Source organism: Danio aesculapii, chromosome 7, assembly GCF_903798145.1.
Source record: "Danio aesculapii chromosome 7, fDanAes4.1, whole genome shotgun sequence".
In the NCBI taxonomy this organism is placed as follows: Eukaryota; Metazoa; Chordata; class Actinopteri; order Cypriniformes; family Danionidae; genus Danio; species Danio aesculapii.
Genome location: NC_079441.1, coordinates 9,497,275 through 9,514,582, shown reverse-complemented (window position 1 = coordinate 9,514,582; position 17,308 = coordinate 9,497,275). Strand labels below are relative to the sequence as shown.

Here is a 17,308-nt window from a genome sequence, read left to right as displayed (position 1 = left end):
CATTTCTGTGAGGGGTCAGTTTAGGGCTTGGGTAGGTGTAGCTGTTAATAAAACAAAATGTAATGGGTAATTTAATAAATAATATAAATAATTCTCATTAACTAATCATATGGAGCTGTATCCCTTCTAGAAACAACTGCAAAATGTCAGCAAATTTCACCATTTGCAACTCTGCCATGGACAGGAAGACACACTTTTGATCAAAAGTTGCATATAGTATTACATCTAACCCAACCCTCTTAACAAGTGAGCTTCACAAACCTTAAAATACCTTGAAACTATTTCTTCATAGAGAACTGATTGTTCCTCTGTCACACCTCTCATACATATTCAGGTTTGCAGAGCAGGAAGTGGAAGTAATCAGTGGCAGACAATAGCCGGCAGCATTTACCTTTGTCGTTTTGGCCTTATGATTATCAGACCAGAGCTAAACCCACCCTTAGCGTGTCTTCATCCAGATCCTTCACTTCCTGAATCATCCGCTGGATCTCCGGTTGCGGAAGGACTGAGAGCATGGATTGGGCACAGGCAGCTGAGGCTGAAGTGAGGGCTTGTTCAGGTTTCCATTCGTCCGTCTTGCACTCCTCTCCTCTCTCAATGGTACGCTCTCTCAGTTCAGCCAAGCTGTGGACCAGATATAAATGAACTTGTTTTAAAGTGCCTCAGATTGGGGGAGTCATCCCTGTTGAGTTTAGCTAACCAAAACACCTCAACCAATGAATTAAGACCATCAGGATTACTTGAAATTATATGTTGGACCAGGGGCCAGGATGGTCACCCTTGATTTGGAGCAAGAGTGGAAATCCCAGTTCCTGTAAGACAGGGGTGCACAAACTTGGTACTGGAGGGCAGGTGTCCTGCAAATTTGAATTCCAACTTGCCTCAACACATTAGCATGGATGTTTCTAGAAAGCCTAGTTATAGTTTGATTAGCTAGCCCAGGTGTGTCTAATTAGGGTTGGAATTAAAATTTGCAGGACATCGTCCCTCCAAGACCAGTTTGGGCACCCCTGCTATATGACCACAGCTCATATCCTAAGTTAGGGGTCACCAGACTTGGTCGGTGTCCTGCAGAGTTTAGCTCCAACTTGTCTCAACACAGCTGCATGGATGTTTCTAGAAAGCCTAGTAAGAGCTTGATTAACCAGCCCAGGAGTGTCTAATTGGGGTTGGAACTAAACTTTGCAAGACACCGGCCCTCCAGGACCAAGTTTGTGTAGTCCTGCTATAAGACCACAGCTCATATCCTAAATTAGGGGTCACCAAACTTAATTTGGTGTCCTGAAGAGTTTAGTTGCAACTTTCCTCAACATACCCGCATGGATGTACATAGAAAGCATAGTAAGAGCTTGATTAGCTAGCCCAGGTTTGTCTAACTGGGGTTGGAACTAAAATTTGCACGACACCAGCCCTCCAGGACCAAGTCTGTACAGTCCTGATTTAAGACCACAGCTCATATCCTAAATTAGGGGTCACCAAATTTAGATGGTATCCTGCAGAGTTTAGCTGCAACTTGCCGTAACACACTTGCCTGGAAGTTTCAAGTATATCTAGTTAGACCTTAATAAGCTTGTTCAGGTGTGTTTGATAAGGAATGAAACTCTGCAGGATTTTGGCCCTTCAGGACTGAGTGTGTTGATCCCTGTCCTAAACTAATCAAGGTCTTTATACAACTTGTAGACAAAACTGCAGAAAGGTGGACATTCGGTGGACATTCAGGAGCAAATTTGACACTCAAGTATTTGCAGTGTTTTACAGTCATCTTAAGACAGGGGTAGCGAACTCCAGTTCTGGAAGGATACTATCCCACTATCCTTCAGAATTTAGTTCCATATATCTAACCAAACCAATCTAACCACCTGCCTAAAATGTTGAAGTAATCCTGCAGACAAAGGGTTTGTCTGAATTTGCATACTTTCCTTACTCTATAGCAGTGTTTCCCAACCCTGTTCCTGAAGGCACACCAACAATGCACATTTTCAATTTCTCCCTAATCAAACACACCTGAATCAAATCATCAGAACATTAGAAGAGACTTGAAAACCTGAAATGAATGGTTCAGATAAGGGTGATATACAAAAGATGTACTGTTGGTGTGCCTTCAGGAACAGGGTTGGGAAACACTGCTCTATAGTATGTCAATGTCTGAATTCATAGTATTCAAAAAACTGTAGATGAAAAGTATACAGAAAACCCACTACTTTTGGTGGGGTTCTGAAATGCTCTTCTAGTGGACACTTTACTATCCCATGCAACTGATGCACGTAGGTCGTATGGTAATGACAACAAGCTGGATGACTTACATTAGAAAAGGAGGGCAAAATCCAAGCATTATCCTGAAAACGTCAATAAGTTTGAGTAATAAATTAAATTAAATATATCTGATTCAATGCATATGCATGACACAAACTACTGAAAAAGCCAACCACCTCCCCCCAACACAATGATCTATATGACTAGGAAGTATCTGGTTTTAGATGCATCAGTAGATTAGTTGATTGAGTGCATTTAATTTCTGTTACAGCTAAATATGCAGGCAGTGGTCATCCTCTGGGTGCTTTAAAGTGCAAGTTAATTTTATGTCTCACTTGCACATTGCAACCATTTTGCTAACCACATTTATCTACAGACTTCAAGCCACACATGCATGACGGGAAAGCGTTTTTTTTTTTCTTAAAGTGACAAAAACGAGAAATACATTAGAAACGAGAAATACAAAACATTAGCATGAAAGGGTCTGCTGTTTGTGACTAACTCAAGCATGCAGCATTTCCTCTCGTTTCATTTAAAACAGACTCCCAACTGATTCAAACCTCTATCGTACAGCCAGTACTCAACATGAAAGATGCCTAAATTGTTGGCTCCAGTCCCTGTAAGTGATCTTATCCTGTACCATCAGCCAAAACTACACAATTACACCCCAAACGCTTTCATCTTCCAAGTGCATCATTTTCTGAGATAATCTACTTAAAATAACATGCACACCTGACAGAGAAACCCTTCTCGTTGTTTTCCAGAGCTGTCGAAGCATGGGGGTTTTCAGCAGCAGAGTCTTCCTCTATTGGGTTATGAAGAGGGGATCCTGGTGGGGCACTCCAAGGGTTTCCTAAACGAATACAAGGGGACTGTGGCAGGGACTGCATGGATCGCATGAGCGCACTGGACACTTGGTTGCTAAAGGACAAGATGATCCCCAAGCTCTCCCCCTCCAAGCCGCTTGAGATAGGGGCATCTGAAGAGGGACTGAGGGGTAAACTCCTGCTCCTCAAGCTCACCGCATGAGTCCGAGCATCTTCTGCTTTTTCTCCAGGGGCCTCTTTTGAGCTGCTTGATCTTCTTGGGACGTGGGTTAGAGGGGGCACATCCTTTTCAGAAGAACCTGTTTCTTGCTCAGTCTCCGCAGAAGAAACTGGTTCTTGCTCAGTCTCCGCAGAAGAAACTGGTTCTTGCTCCGTCTCCACAGAAGACTTTGCAGAAGAAACCGGTTCTTGTTCAGTCTCCGCAGAAGAAACCGGTTCTTGCTCAGTCACCGCAGAAGACTTTTCAGAAGAAACCAGTTCTTGCTCAGTCTCCACAGCTGTTGTAATCTCATCTGTAGGGTCAACAGTAAGTTCCTCAACAGGGATTGACTTACAGGTCTCTGAATCATGAGAAGTTGACTGTTTTTCTACCTCAGGATGGGACTCTGAAATGAGGCAAGCTGGTTGCTCTTCTGAAGGCTGGGTGGTGGCTGAAAATGTTGGTGTAGATTGGCAGTAATCATTATTGTGCAAGTTGCTTGTGTTAACTCTGGTTCTCTCTGCATTGCTGTAGTCTGCAGATGAGGTTTTAGTCGTCTTCTCGGTTGGAGGAACAGATGCAGTTGGAGCCATTCGCCAGCTTGGCCTTTCAGAGCCATCAGGACTTGAGAAAGTCTCAAATGAGCTGATCTTCTGCCTGATTGACAAATTGCCTCCTGATGAAGCAGCTCTCGAACTAATCTTAAAGCTCCTGCCAGTTTCGTGGCTCCTGTTATCCTGTTGGTTCCTCAAAGCCTCTGTTATCGGTTTCCCAGACTTAATGCTCCTTATACTTTGACGTACTCGTGCAGACTTTGGAGCCACCGGAGGCCCTTTTTTAACACCGGTAGCTTGCTCAGAATTGGACTCTGTGGTTTCAGAGGCTGTGCCATTAACTTCACTATCTCCATTATGGTCACTCATGGTTTTGGAGGAGTATGACTGATTCTCCGGACTGTCCGTCAGCTTTACCCAGGGGTCAAGTGGTTGATCTGTGCTGACCTCCAAATGAGCCTGACGTCTCAGACCGACCCGCTTACTCGAACTGCACACTTGAGATGAACACTCCGGATCTGTAACACAATAGAGTTTACATGCATTTCCCTTTCATGAAATTCTGAAAAGAGAAGTGAAAATTGAGAACTAACTCACATGCTGCCTTACACACAATATTTGCTTCAATAATTACTCTAGTTTCATTCGGAAACAATAGAATTACAAAATTAGTTTTTGTAGGAAACTGAGTGCTGCTTTTCTTTTATTAAATAGATAATTCACCAAATAAATAATTTATTCTCGCTTGTGTGGTTTTAAAACTTTTCGTTTTTTTGTGTTTAATGCAAAAGAAGATATTTTAAAGCAATGCTGCACTGTAAAACCCAAAAAGTTAAGGTAACTCAAACCATTTGAGGAAACCGACTGCAACAAACCATTTAAGTTCAAAAAATAATCCTAATGAGTACTGTGAACTTAATCCATTTGAGTAAAGGAAGCAATTTGAGCACAGTAAAACCCAATAAGTAAAGAGAACTCAAACCAACTGAGTACTGTAAATCCCAATAAGTTAAGGCAACTCAAACCAAATGGGGAAATCGATTGCAACAAACCATTTAAGTTCAAAAACTAATCCTAATGAGTACTGTGAACTTAATCCATTTTAGTAAACGAAGCAATTTGAGCACAGTGAAACCCAATAAATGTAGAGAACTCAAACCAACTGAGTACTGTAAAACCCAATAAGTTAAGGCAACTCAAACCGTTTGAGGAAACCGATTGCTACAAGCCATTTAAGTTAAAAACTAATCTATATGAGTACTATGAACTTATTCCATTTAAGTTGAAGTGATGAGGTATTTAATTAACTCATTACTTTCAACACCGAGTTCAAAACTCTTCTCAAATGAGTAGAATTAACTTTCAGTCAATTTTGAGTTAACTACACTCATTTCATTCAATAAAGTTGACTGTTGGGTTTTACAGTGTGGTTACTGGGGCCTGTCAACTTCCATAGTAGGAAAAGAAGTTACCATGAAAGTCAATGGGTTCTAGCTACTCACATTTTTCAAAATATCTTCTTTTGTGTTCAACAAAAGAAAGAACTCACATATGTTTTAAACAAATGAAGAATGAGTTAATGACAGAATTTCCATAGTTAGGTGATCTATTCATTTTAATCCTTACCATCAGTGCACTTTGTTATCAGCTAAATCAGGAAATGAAAACCCTCAACACATGTTTCTTGAACATTTTCAGAATAACACACAGTAAACTTCTAAATCTAACTTATGCAATCTACATGACACACATTATTTGCATTATAACCAGCAGTTGGTGAATTTCTGCATAAACCTACCTTTATGCAGTCTGTCCTCTCTGCGTGTTGAGTCACTTCTAGGCTCAGAGATGCAGGCAGATGCTTTAGTTCCGACTTCTGCAAGTTCAACCACTTCCTGTCACAAAAACAGGAAATCGTTGACTTGAGTTTGAGACTTACAAAGAACTTGAAAAGGTGTAGAAATGCATCGTTTCATCATGCATCACTGTTGCACACAGACAGAAGAGCCATGCCCCATGCCAAACACTCTGAATCACACATATCACAGAAAGATGCACTACTCTACAAATAAACCTTCAGTATGAAGTGCACATGTAGTCATATTAAAAAAAAAAATACTTGACAAACACACCCAGAAAGAGTTACTACGTACATTCTTAAACAGAAGCCTTGAGATCTTTCTCAAAGCCCTGTATAGACTGCAGAAAAACTAGATGCATGTGGAGAGACAATAAAAAAACAAAGCTGTGTGAGGCAATACACGTTTGACTTATTTTATATTATGATACTGTAACAGGCCTGTAGCCAGCCTGGTGAAAGGGGTGGTTCTTTGTTTTCTTCTTTGGCCGTGAATTTACATATTTTCTTTTTAATGGACATTTTAAGCACAATTTTTTTAGCTGGATTAGATTGTCAGATGGTCATCATAACCACACGTTTTGATGTACCAAAAATATTTGCTAAAGAATGATAAATAAAATAAAATAAACACAAATTTATTACAAAATATATCATTAGAAAAAAAAGATTCTGTTAAAGTTTTAAATTAAACACTTTTTATTGTCTATTAAGTCTATTGTCACTTCACTTTCATGAGCTTGTATGTTTTTTTCACAGCTGGTTGCACTGGCCAAAGCTGAAGTCATACCGAAGCAACAGCCATCAGAGGTTTCCACTTGGTCTTAAAGCCTTTTTTAGATTTCACAATTTATAATGACATGGCAATCAAAATAGGACAAATGAGCTCATGTATGGGACCAGTTTTGGATCTTTGTCAATAAGGGGTGGGTCTTTCGAACCACCTGAACCCCCCCTCTGGCTACAGGCCTGCGTAAAATCGATCTATTTAGGTTAGGTTAAATGCTATACATTCTCATAAAGAAACAGATATTTGTACAAAGCATATTTTTGTGCATTTGTATACGTTATATTCACAGTATTTCACAAATACATGACAATGGCTCCATGATGTGACAAATATTCAGTGAAGTATAACTTGTTATTCAATTCAATTCACCTTTATTTGTATAGCGCTTATACAATGTAGATTGTGTCAAAGCAGCTTCACATAAAAGGTCACAGTAAATTGGAACAGTGTAGTTCAGTTTGTAGTGTTTAAGATCAGTTCAGTTGAGCTCAGTTCAGTGTGGTTTAAAATCACTACTGAGAGTCCAAATACTGAAGAGCAAAACCAACGATGCGCAGCTCTACAGATCCCGAACCATGCAAGCCAGTGGCGACAGTGGAGAGGGAAAAAAACTTAGCTCTATACAACTTGTTAGATCTATACAATTCTTATTTAGGAATGTATGAAGCTACAGGATCGCAATAAATGATAACGAAACCTATATTTGGCACATTTCTGTTTTTCACAGATCACGATGAGTCTTTGCAAAGGAAATTGCTTAACTTAGAACACAGTTTGCATGAAACGATAACGTTTTTAATAGATTGTATGATCTTTAAACATCTTTTAATATTAAATAAAATGCTTTGTTATTATTATTATTTGTATTTCCCGTCCAATCTGATGCAATAAAACTAAATTCTAGTAAAAAAATGTTCAAACACAAGAAATAAATGGCCGCCTTCCCTTCGCTCTAACATTACAGCAGCTCATGTGCACACTGATGGTGCAAGATGCTGCCAAACTTGTGAAGAACTTGACATGAACGCAGTAAAGGGTACACTGAAGCCAATCGTATCTTGACTTACGCAACTAGCATTTATGGCCAATGCAACCGTTTCCGAATGAATACTGCTACTTGTTAATTTCTTTAACAGAGCAAAAACTACAGCAGTTCCTATGTATAGCACAAAATTTCGCTGATTTGATGTTAATATATTAAAAAAAGGTGTTTATATAGTCAGAATTATTAGCTGTCCTGAATTATTAGTCCCTATGTATATTTCTTTTCACAGTTTCTGTGTAACGCATAGAAGTTTTTCTCAGCACATTTCTAAACATAGTAGTTTTAATAACTCATTTCTAATAATTGATTTCTTTTATCTTTGCCATGATAACAGTACACTACCTGACAAAAGTCTTGTCGCCTATCCAAGTTTTAGGAACAACAAATAATAACTTGACTTCTAGTTGATCATTTGGTATCAGAAGTGGCTTATATGAAAGGTAAAGGCCTCTAGATTACGCTTATTTCACCAAAATAAAATATGATCATGCCTTGAGTTTTAATTAGTTAATTAGGACAGTAAGGTCTGGCTTTGCTTAGACAAAAGTCTTGTCACTTAACAGAAATAATGTCCAGTATAGAATATAAAGTCATGGTGCAGTGGAAAAAGAATGAATATTGTGTATGACTCCCATGAGCTTGGAGGACTGCATCCATACATCTCTGCAATGACTCAAATCACTTATTAATAAAGTCATCTAATGACAAAGAAAGCTTCATGCAGGACTCCCAGAGTTCATCAAGATTCTTTATATTCGTCTTCAATGCCTCCTCCTTCATCTTACCCCAGACGTGCTCAATAATGTTCATGTCTGGTGACTGGGCTGGCCAATCCTGGAGCACCTTGACCTTCTTTGCTTTCAGGAACTTTGATATGGAGGCTGAAGTATGAGGAGGAGAGCTATCCTGCTGAAGAATTTGCCCTCTCCTGTGGTTTGTAATGTAATGGGCAGCACAAATGTCTTGATACCTCAGGCTGTTGATGTTGCCATCCACTCTGCAGATCTCTCACACACCCCCATACTGAATGTAACCCCAAACCATGATTTTTCCTTCACCAAACTTGACTGATGTCTATGAGAATGTTGGGTCCATAAGGCTTCCAGTAGGTCTTCTGAAATATTTGTGAGATTTGGGATGCAGTTCAACAGATGATTCTTCGGAAAAATCTACCTTCTGCCACTTTTCCAGATGATCAACTAGAAGTCAAGTTAGGGATCGATGAGAAGTCTTTTGTCAGGTAGCGTATGTACTGTATAGTCTATACATGGTGAGGACACTGACCTGGACAGACTGTTGTACATTTAGTTTATTATATTTTTAGTGTGTTTTTTTTTTTTAACTAGGGTTAGCTTGTTTTTACACATTATTTAAAGTATGTGGCTGAGAAATAATTATTTAGATTTTAATCAGGCAATTAAAAATCTGGTCACACTTTATTTTGATGGTCCGTTTGGTGAATTTAAGCTACATTGCATCTACATGCCAACTAATTCTTACTAGATCATATGTAGACTGCTAGGTTGGGGTTGGGGTTACGGTTCGTGTAAGTTGACATGTACTTGCAAAGTATCTTACAGTCAGTTGAATGTCTGTTAAATGTCTGTATCAATAGATATTTAAGCAGACAGTCTACTGATACTCAAATGGACCATTAAAATAAAGTGTTACCAAAAATCTTTGCCACTGACCCAACTGGGCCATTAGTTATGTATAAGTCTGATATTTGGTCTCAAAAACGTCTTTAAGTTTACTTTTTGCATTAAAAAATCAGCAAAAACAAAGAAATGAACATCTTATTCCATCATTTCATACAAATGAATTAGTTTAATGTGCCAAGTAAAAATGTTTTCCTGACTGAGCTATTAGACAAAAAACTTAGCATTTAGCTCTGTATACGTCTGAAATTTCATCAATAATAGTCTTTAAAATGTCTTTAAAAGTCTCTAATTTGACTTTAAATCTGCAGAAACTCTAAGTGTATTGAAACAGCAACAACAACAGTGAAGAAATAAACATCTTAATCGATCATTTCATACAGTAAATATGTCCATACCTGGCAGTTGCTTTGCGAGAGCATCAACTCTTCCTCTTTAACTGGTGAATCTCGACTAGAGCCGCTTGAAACATTCAATGCTTCCTGACTGCTGACTTCCTGTTGCCGCCTGCAGTGTTTTCGTGGCTGGTTTACTAGTCTTGAACTTGCGTTCACATCAAACGTCTGCTTTCCATTGAAGTTCACTGGACATTTGTAGGGAATGTTATAGTCGTCATCAGTGAAGGAGGATTGAGACAGTGTGTTATTGAGTGAGGTCTCACTGTTGGTTGTTAAAGAGACGTGGTCTGTGTGTAGGAAGGATTGAGTGGTGGTGCTGTTTGGGATGCAGCAGCGTTGGCTGTAAGCGCCTTCGCTGCAGGAGCGGATCATGGGTTTCTGTGTTCGTCTGCAGGTCAGTTGACTGGTGCTCCGGTCCACGCAGCGGATGCACTTCTGCCTGCTGTGGCAACAGGACTCGGGTTTCCTCAGACCTAAAATCAGACACTTCAGTCACTTCATGCATGAGCTTTTTTCACATAGTCAGTTTGGATGTGTTAGTACTGTTTAAATTGACTACCCTTTCGTTATGTTGCTGGCTGTTTTTGCCCCATTGACTTCCATTATTTATACATTTTTTGATTGCAAGGCCATGACACAATACAATCATGCATTCTTGATTATTGGTGGTTTTCCCTGTTGGGAAAAGGTCAATTGTGTAAAGCATTTATATGTATTTATTTATCATCTGTAGAAAACATGATATATGTATTGTAAAATTTATGGAAATATACAGCATGGCATTATATTTAAGATTCATATCAAATGTAACATATTCATTGACATATTTTTATTATATTTATTGAAAAATGTCATATCATATTTGTTTAATATATACAATTAATGTCCAACATTCATTCATTCATTTTCAACCACTTTTCCGGAGCCAAGTCGCAGGGGCAGCAGTCTTAGGAAAGAACTCCAGACTTCCTTCTCCCCAGACACTTCCCCCAGCTCCTCCGGGGGGTCCCGAGGCATTCCCAGGCCAGCCGAGAAACACAGTCCCTCCAGCGTGTCCTGGGTCTTCCCCAGGGCCTCCTCCCGGTGGTTAGCCTGGAACACCTCCCTAGGTAGGCGTCCAGGATGCATCTGTAACAGATGCCCGAGCCACCTCAGCTGATTTCTCTCGATGTGGAGGAGCAGCGGCTCTACTCCGAGCTCCTCCCGAGTGTCAGAGCTCCTCACCCTATCTATAAGGGTCCGCCCTGCCACCCTGAGAAGGAAACTTATTTCGACCACTTGTATCTGAGATCTTGTTCTTTCGGTCATAACCCAAAGCTCATGACCATAGGTGAGAGTGGGAACGTAGATTGACCAGTAAATCGAGTGCTTTGCCTTTCGGCTCAGCTCCTTCTTTACCACAACGAACCAATACATTGACTGCATTACTGCTGCCGCTGCACCATCCTTCCCTCACACTTGAACTCCTCCACCTGGGATAGGGACTTTTCTCCAACCTTGGGATAGTACTCGGTCCTGGAGGGCCGGTGTCCTGCACAGTTTAGCTTCAACACTAATCAAACACACCTGCTTATAGATTTCTAGTGATCTTGAAGACACTGATTAACATGTTCAGGTGTTTTTGATTAGAGTTGGAGCTAAACTATGCAGAACTCCGGCCCTCCAGGACCGAGTTTGCCCACTCCTGGACTAGATATATATATAAATATATTAAAAAAAAAAAAAAAAAAAAAAAAAAATATATATATATATATATATATATATTTATTTATTTATTAGTTAAAAAACGCATATGCCGTCCAAATGCTGCTACATTGTTTAAACTGCATATTTTTCTCTTTGTTTTAACCTTCTGTCTACACCAACATGCCATTTTCATGGCGTTATCTTTTTGAAAACACTATCCAAAGTGGATACATTTGAAAATGACGTTTTCGTGTTGCAGTGTCGACTGTAAAACGGAGGCTTTCAAAAATGATGACAAAATTGTGGCCAATTCAGCATGCTAGATGATACTGTAAAGCAGATATTTTAAATGCTGTTCGTTTTGTCAGATTTTAGATGCGCCATATTGCCTCTCTTCAAAAGATATGGGATGTTTACTGCGAGCTGTTGTTCAGCGGTTCAGTTTCAACATTTTGCTGCGATGTTTCAAAGAGACAGAAAGTAAATAAACAGCAGGTGGATATGATGCAGGTAAAATCGTCTTACATCGGTGCGCATGCACGGTACTCAACAAAAGTGTTTTCAGTCCTTTTAGAATGGATGACGGAAGACGGTTGGCATTTCTGTATGGAGTTTACATGTTTACGTGGGTTTCCTCGGGGTGCTCCAGTTTCCCCTACAGTCCAAAGACATGCGCAATAGGTGAATTGAATAATCTAAATTGTCTGTAGTGTATGTGAAGTAGTGATGCGCGGATGGTGGTTATACCCGCGGCTGAATAATTCTTTAAGTTATTAAATTCCTCAGGACTGCAAAAAATACCACTAGAAGTTACGTTGATGCATGTGTGTACAGACCTGTTCTGCCTTGATATACAGTATGCCCCTTCCATGTTGACTCTGGCAATGGATGCGCTGATTAGCTCACTGAATCTGCTGTTAATAACAAACAGTCCATGCTGACCTATCATCATCATGCTTAAAACAAAGAATTAGAATTATTAAAGTGGCGATCGGGTGCAGATATTTAAATATCACATACATTTCTATTTGTGGGCGGGTGGATGATTAGTATGAAGTTGCGGATTCAGGTGACATTTCAGCTGATCCGCGCATCTCTAAAGTGAATACAAGAGTGTATGGGTGTTTCCTAGTGATGGGTTGAAGGGCATCCGCTGTGTAAAGCATATGCTGGATAAGTTGGCGGTCATTCCACTGTGGCAACCCCTGATTAATCAAGGGACTAAGCCGAAAAGAAAATCAATGAATGAATGAGTGTGGACATGGAGTGTTTTTAGACAAAAAACATGGAGTGTTTTCCAGTTCATCCATATTAGTGTAGACATAGCCTCACAGGCTTCAGATATCCTAGAAATGTGAATCTGGTCTTAGAAATGACTGTCCAACAATTATTTCGGAGCAAAACACAAGATGAGGGACTCACTGCTGTTACATCCATCCATACTCCACTGACTCCTGTCTCTCCTTAATCTGCTGTTCTCCACCGCCTGAGAGATGGCCTCGTTCAGCTGCTGCTCAGAGACCTACACACACAAATCCGTTTCAATGGCATCTCATTGCTATTAGTAGCTTTTTGATTTTAGTGGCTAATTTGTGTGAATATGTATCATTCGTACAATTTAGTATGATTTACTCATCCTACAGTGATGGTTTAGGAGTGGGGTTTGGTGCCACTCCTTACATTTTCTTAAAATCTTACATTTTCATACGACTAACCACATATGAATTAGCCACTTAATTGACAAAAATAAAAATAGTTACAATTGTTTGTCAGATCAGGCTGATACATTTGAACATGCACACTGGAACTGAACTTTGAGATTAATTAAAGGGGTGGTCCATTACGATATCATATTTGAAACTTTAGTTGATGTGTAATGTAGCTGTGTGAACTTAAACAACATCTCTGAATGTATGGTCAAAGTTTAACGCAAAGCCTACAGCTAAGTTTGGGGACTACAAAAAATACATCCAGGCTAATGAGATTACAAACGCTTCAGGTTCAGGTGCATTTACCACGTGCATACACCCTGCACAGCAGAGGGGGTGGCCAGAGGTGCTGTCATGTTATAGCAGAGAAAACTAAAATGCCATCCAAACGCTGCTATTTCCACTGAGCTTCTTCTGTTTAAGTATTTGGGCTTCCAAAGGACATGACACAAAGATAGAAGTGCTTATAGTTTAATTTTAATTATGTTCCAGAGAATTATAAAAAAGATATAGCTCTAGCATTTGACAAAGGACAGCTTCCAGAATCTCTCTCAGTTCAGCGCTGGATTCGGCTAAAAACTCCTCAAAGGAGCAGCTCCAAAAAGTTGAAGCTGTGGAGTGTGAGCAACAACCTGTAATTAATTTTAATTCATTAAAAAATTGATCTATGACATGCACAGTATCTTGCGTTAATTGTAGCGAGGTTGTAAGTAAGGATGTAAACAGCGAGAAATGCTGTTTAGCACCGCTAACATTTCAGCAACAATCTCATCCTTATCAGTCAAACCCTTGAATCTTCACCAGCTCTGCAGTGTCTCTCTATGCAGCCACTTTCCGTGCGTTCTACATCTCAGATAATGAACTCACAAAAGATATATGAACGTTTCATATTACTTACACATGCTTATTCTGAATATATGTGAAAGGCACTTGTCAGATTTTATTTTTAGAGAGCAGGCGTGAGGTTCAGCTGTGTGCTCTTCATTTTTTTGTCTGATTCAGGCAGCTAATGCTGCTAACAGCTGCTCTGACTGACTGTTTACACAGTACAAAAGTGTGTGCTTGTAAGGGCGTGACATGGTGGTGTGGAGCCAATACGCGAATCAGAACACATTATTCTGACCAATCAGAGCCTCTTGAGGGCGGGCCTTTCAGAGGAACTAGGAAATATGTTACGTCTTCATGTTAGCCGAGTAGCTGTATGTAATCAAAGTAAGATTGATGAAAAAATAATGTGATTTATTTTTTTTACAAATGAAGCATAAGCACACATTGCCTTGCATCTTATAAACACAACCAAGCCTTAATAATACACTCTGGACCACAGCTTTAAATTGAGTTCATTTCACTTTTCGCTCCATAGACTTCCATTGAAACTCAATTCTGTGATTGCAAGCAAGTGATGCGCAAAAAGAACGCCCCGCCCCTTACTTAATATTTTGTTTCAGTTGGAAGTGCATCAACATACTGAAATAAAAGTCTCAGCTACTTCCAGTTTATGCAGACTTTTAAAAAAAGTAAAACAAATACATTTCCACAGTGGACAACTCAGAACTATAGCTATGCAAACAAAAGTGCTGGTTTGACTGGTCATAATGAAGTGTGAAGTGTCTCCGCGTCTGTCTGATTATTAAACATGGTCTGTGATGCTCTATGAGGAAGGTTATACCTACTTTAGGGTCGGGGTGTCGACTGATGATGATATGAACCGGGCCCGGGCTGCACTGGCTCAGAACCGTGTACACATCGTTCAGCGTCATGTTGCAGACCACAGTCTCATTGATCTCCATGATCTCATCACCACATCTGAAAAACATCCACACCAAACTCACTAACAACCCAGCAAACCACACACATTATTACAGCAAACCACAGCGCTGCAGTTCGGTTAACTTTAGAAACCACGCTTATAAAAATAAAAGTGTTGACATTTTATATTGTAATGTGACGTTTATATATTTGGTTTAACTACAAGTGATCCAAACTCAACAGCACAGAGTATGAGAAAAGACATATTGAGATGGGTCGGTGCAGGTGCAAGCTGAGCTGCCTGCAATGCTTTTAATACCCACTCCTAACCCCACCCCTCACAGTGACGTCACTACTAGCACCATTTAGTGGATTGTGTCTGAGATATGCAATCTCAGCATGCAAATCCAAGTCTGCATCCAGATACTGTTGGACATATTTCACATTTTAATGTGTGACCCTGGATCCTAAAACCAATCGTAAGGGTCTTTTTTTTTTTTTTTGAAAATTGAGATCTATACACCCCTCTGAAAACTAAGTTCCACTGATGTATGTTTGTTAGATTAATATTTAAGAATATTTGGCTATGATACAGGCATTTTGGAATTTGGAAGGTAATCTGGAATCTGCCACAAATATAGATAGATAGAAAGAGACAGACAGACAGACAGATAGACAGACAGACAGACAGATAGACAGATAAATAGAAAGATAGATAGATAGAAAGAACTTTAATAAATTAACTTATTAACGTGTAACAAGGCTTCAGAGATTAATACCCTGAACCACAAAAACTACCAAAAATACACTGCATGGGGCAAAACTCTAGCCTTTTATCCATCCAGTCATTTTATCCATCCATCCATCCATCCATCCATCCATCTATCCAGTCCTTTTATCCAATTATTCATCCATCCATCCAGTCCTTTTATTCATCCATCCAGTCCTTTTATCCATCCATTCATTTTAGTTTTCCATCCATCCATCCATCCATCCATCTATCCAGTCATTTTATCCATTCATTCATCCATACATCCAGTCTTTTTTGCATCCAGTCATTTTATCCATCCATCCATCCATCCATCCATCCAGTCCTTTTATCCATTCATTCATCCATCCATCCAGTCCTTTTATCCACCCATCCATCCATTAAGTCCTTTTATGCATCCTGTCATTTTATCCATCCATCCATCCATCCATCCATCCATCCATCCATCCAATCCTTTTATCCATCCATCCAGTCCTTTTATCCATCCATTCATTTTAGTTTTCCATCCATCCATCCATCCATCCATCCATCTATTTTTCCATTCAGTCCTTTTATCCATCCATTCAGTCCTTTTATCCATCCATCCAGTCCATTTATCCATCCAGTCCTTTTATCCATCCATCCATCCAGTCCTTTTATCCATCCATCCATCCAGTCCTTTTATCCATCCATTCATTTTAGTTTTCCATCCATCCATCCATCCATCCATCCATCCATCCATCCATCCATCCATCCATCCATCCATCCATCCATCCATCCATCCAGTCCTTTTATCCATCCATCCAATTCCAGATTTTTAAATGCCTGTATCATAGCCAAATATTCTTTGAATTCTACTAATGCTTTTAATACTAATAAGTGTTTCATAAAAAAAAGATCATATTAATGAACATAATGGTTTTTAGCATGCTAACAAGTCATAGCTGCACTTTAAACTATGCTGGGTTGTTTTAACCCAATATCAAGTCAAATATGGACAATCCCAATGCTGGGTTAAATTCAACTTTTTTCAGCCCTACTGTTGGGTTTGTCCATATTTGAGCCAGCTACAACCCAGCATGTTTCAGAGTGTAGTTATTATCTGACACAAAAACTTAAATCTATTATGTCAGTTCAAGAAAACATTATTTTAGTATAGCCTAATTTCATGCCTTTGCTTAATTTAGCAATAATTAATTGCAATGCTGTTGTAATGCTATGTAAAACACTACTATCATTTTTGTACATTAAACATTGACTTAAATCTCTTTGCAAACAATGGGACATTTGCAATAGATATGTTAATCTTTTTATGTAAACTAAATTATTTCGAGTTTGTGAATCGAGAAATTTAAAGTGCTCAGAAAAAAATATTTACTGTACATATAACATACTTATAAAACAGATTTTAACAGTAAACATAATTAAAAAAACATGATTTGAGTGCTGTTAAGATTCTATGTATTCAAAGTTGCATTATAAAACTCACACAAAACAATAGAGTGTCATTATTTCATATTTTAAAGATATATCATCTTCAAACCTTAATCGTCCATCCATGTGAGCCACAGATCCAGGAGACAGTGTGTGAATGTAGATTCCTGGACAGCCGCCGGAAGACGGTACACAACACAAACCAATGCCTAGACCAACACCAATCTCTGCAAACATGTGCAAAACATATTCACAAATTGAATGAATGGAATCTTAAAACAAATGGACAGATGAGATCGTCATTTAAAGTATATTTACTACTTGTAAGTATGTAAAGTAATGATAAATCCCTCAGCATTTAATCACACTCAGTGATTTACTTTTAAGCGGTTTACTTTAA

At 39.1% G+C, this 17,308-nt stretch overlaps 1 protein-coding gene across 2 annotated transcripts in view; it reads right to left on the bottom strand.

Annotated features, from left to right (window-relative positions):
• The window catches only part of il16 (interleukin 16), a 55,825-nt gene that overhangs the window by 17,306 nt on the left and 21,211 nt on the right, over positions 1-17,308 (bottom strand). Inside the window, exons 10-17 of one of the 2 annotated variants that reach the window (XM_056461023.1) lie at positions 17,018-17,135; positions 14,651-14,783; positions 12,691-12,790; positions 9,583-10,055; positions 5,987-6,043; positions 5,632-5,728; positions 2,986-4,351; positions 438-624 (exon numbers count right to left, since the gene is read on the bottom strand). In XM_056461023.1, coding sequence (XP_056316998.1) covers positions 438-624; positions 2,986-4,351; positions 5,632-5,728; positions 5,987-6,043; positions 9,583-10,055; positions 12,691-12,790; positions 14,651-14,783; positions 17,018-17,135 — 2,531 coding nt within the window. The remainder of the gene's footprint in view (positions 1-437; positions 625-2,985; positions 4,352-5,631; positions 5,729-5,986; positions 6,044-9,582; positions 10,056-12,690; positions 12,791-14,650; positions 14,784-17,017; positions 17,136-17,308) is intronic. The other variant, XM_056461022.1, reaches the window with a different exon arrangement.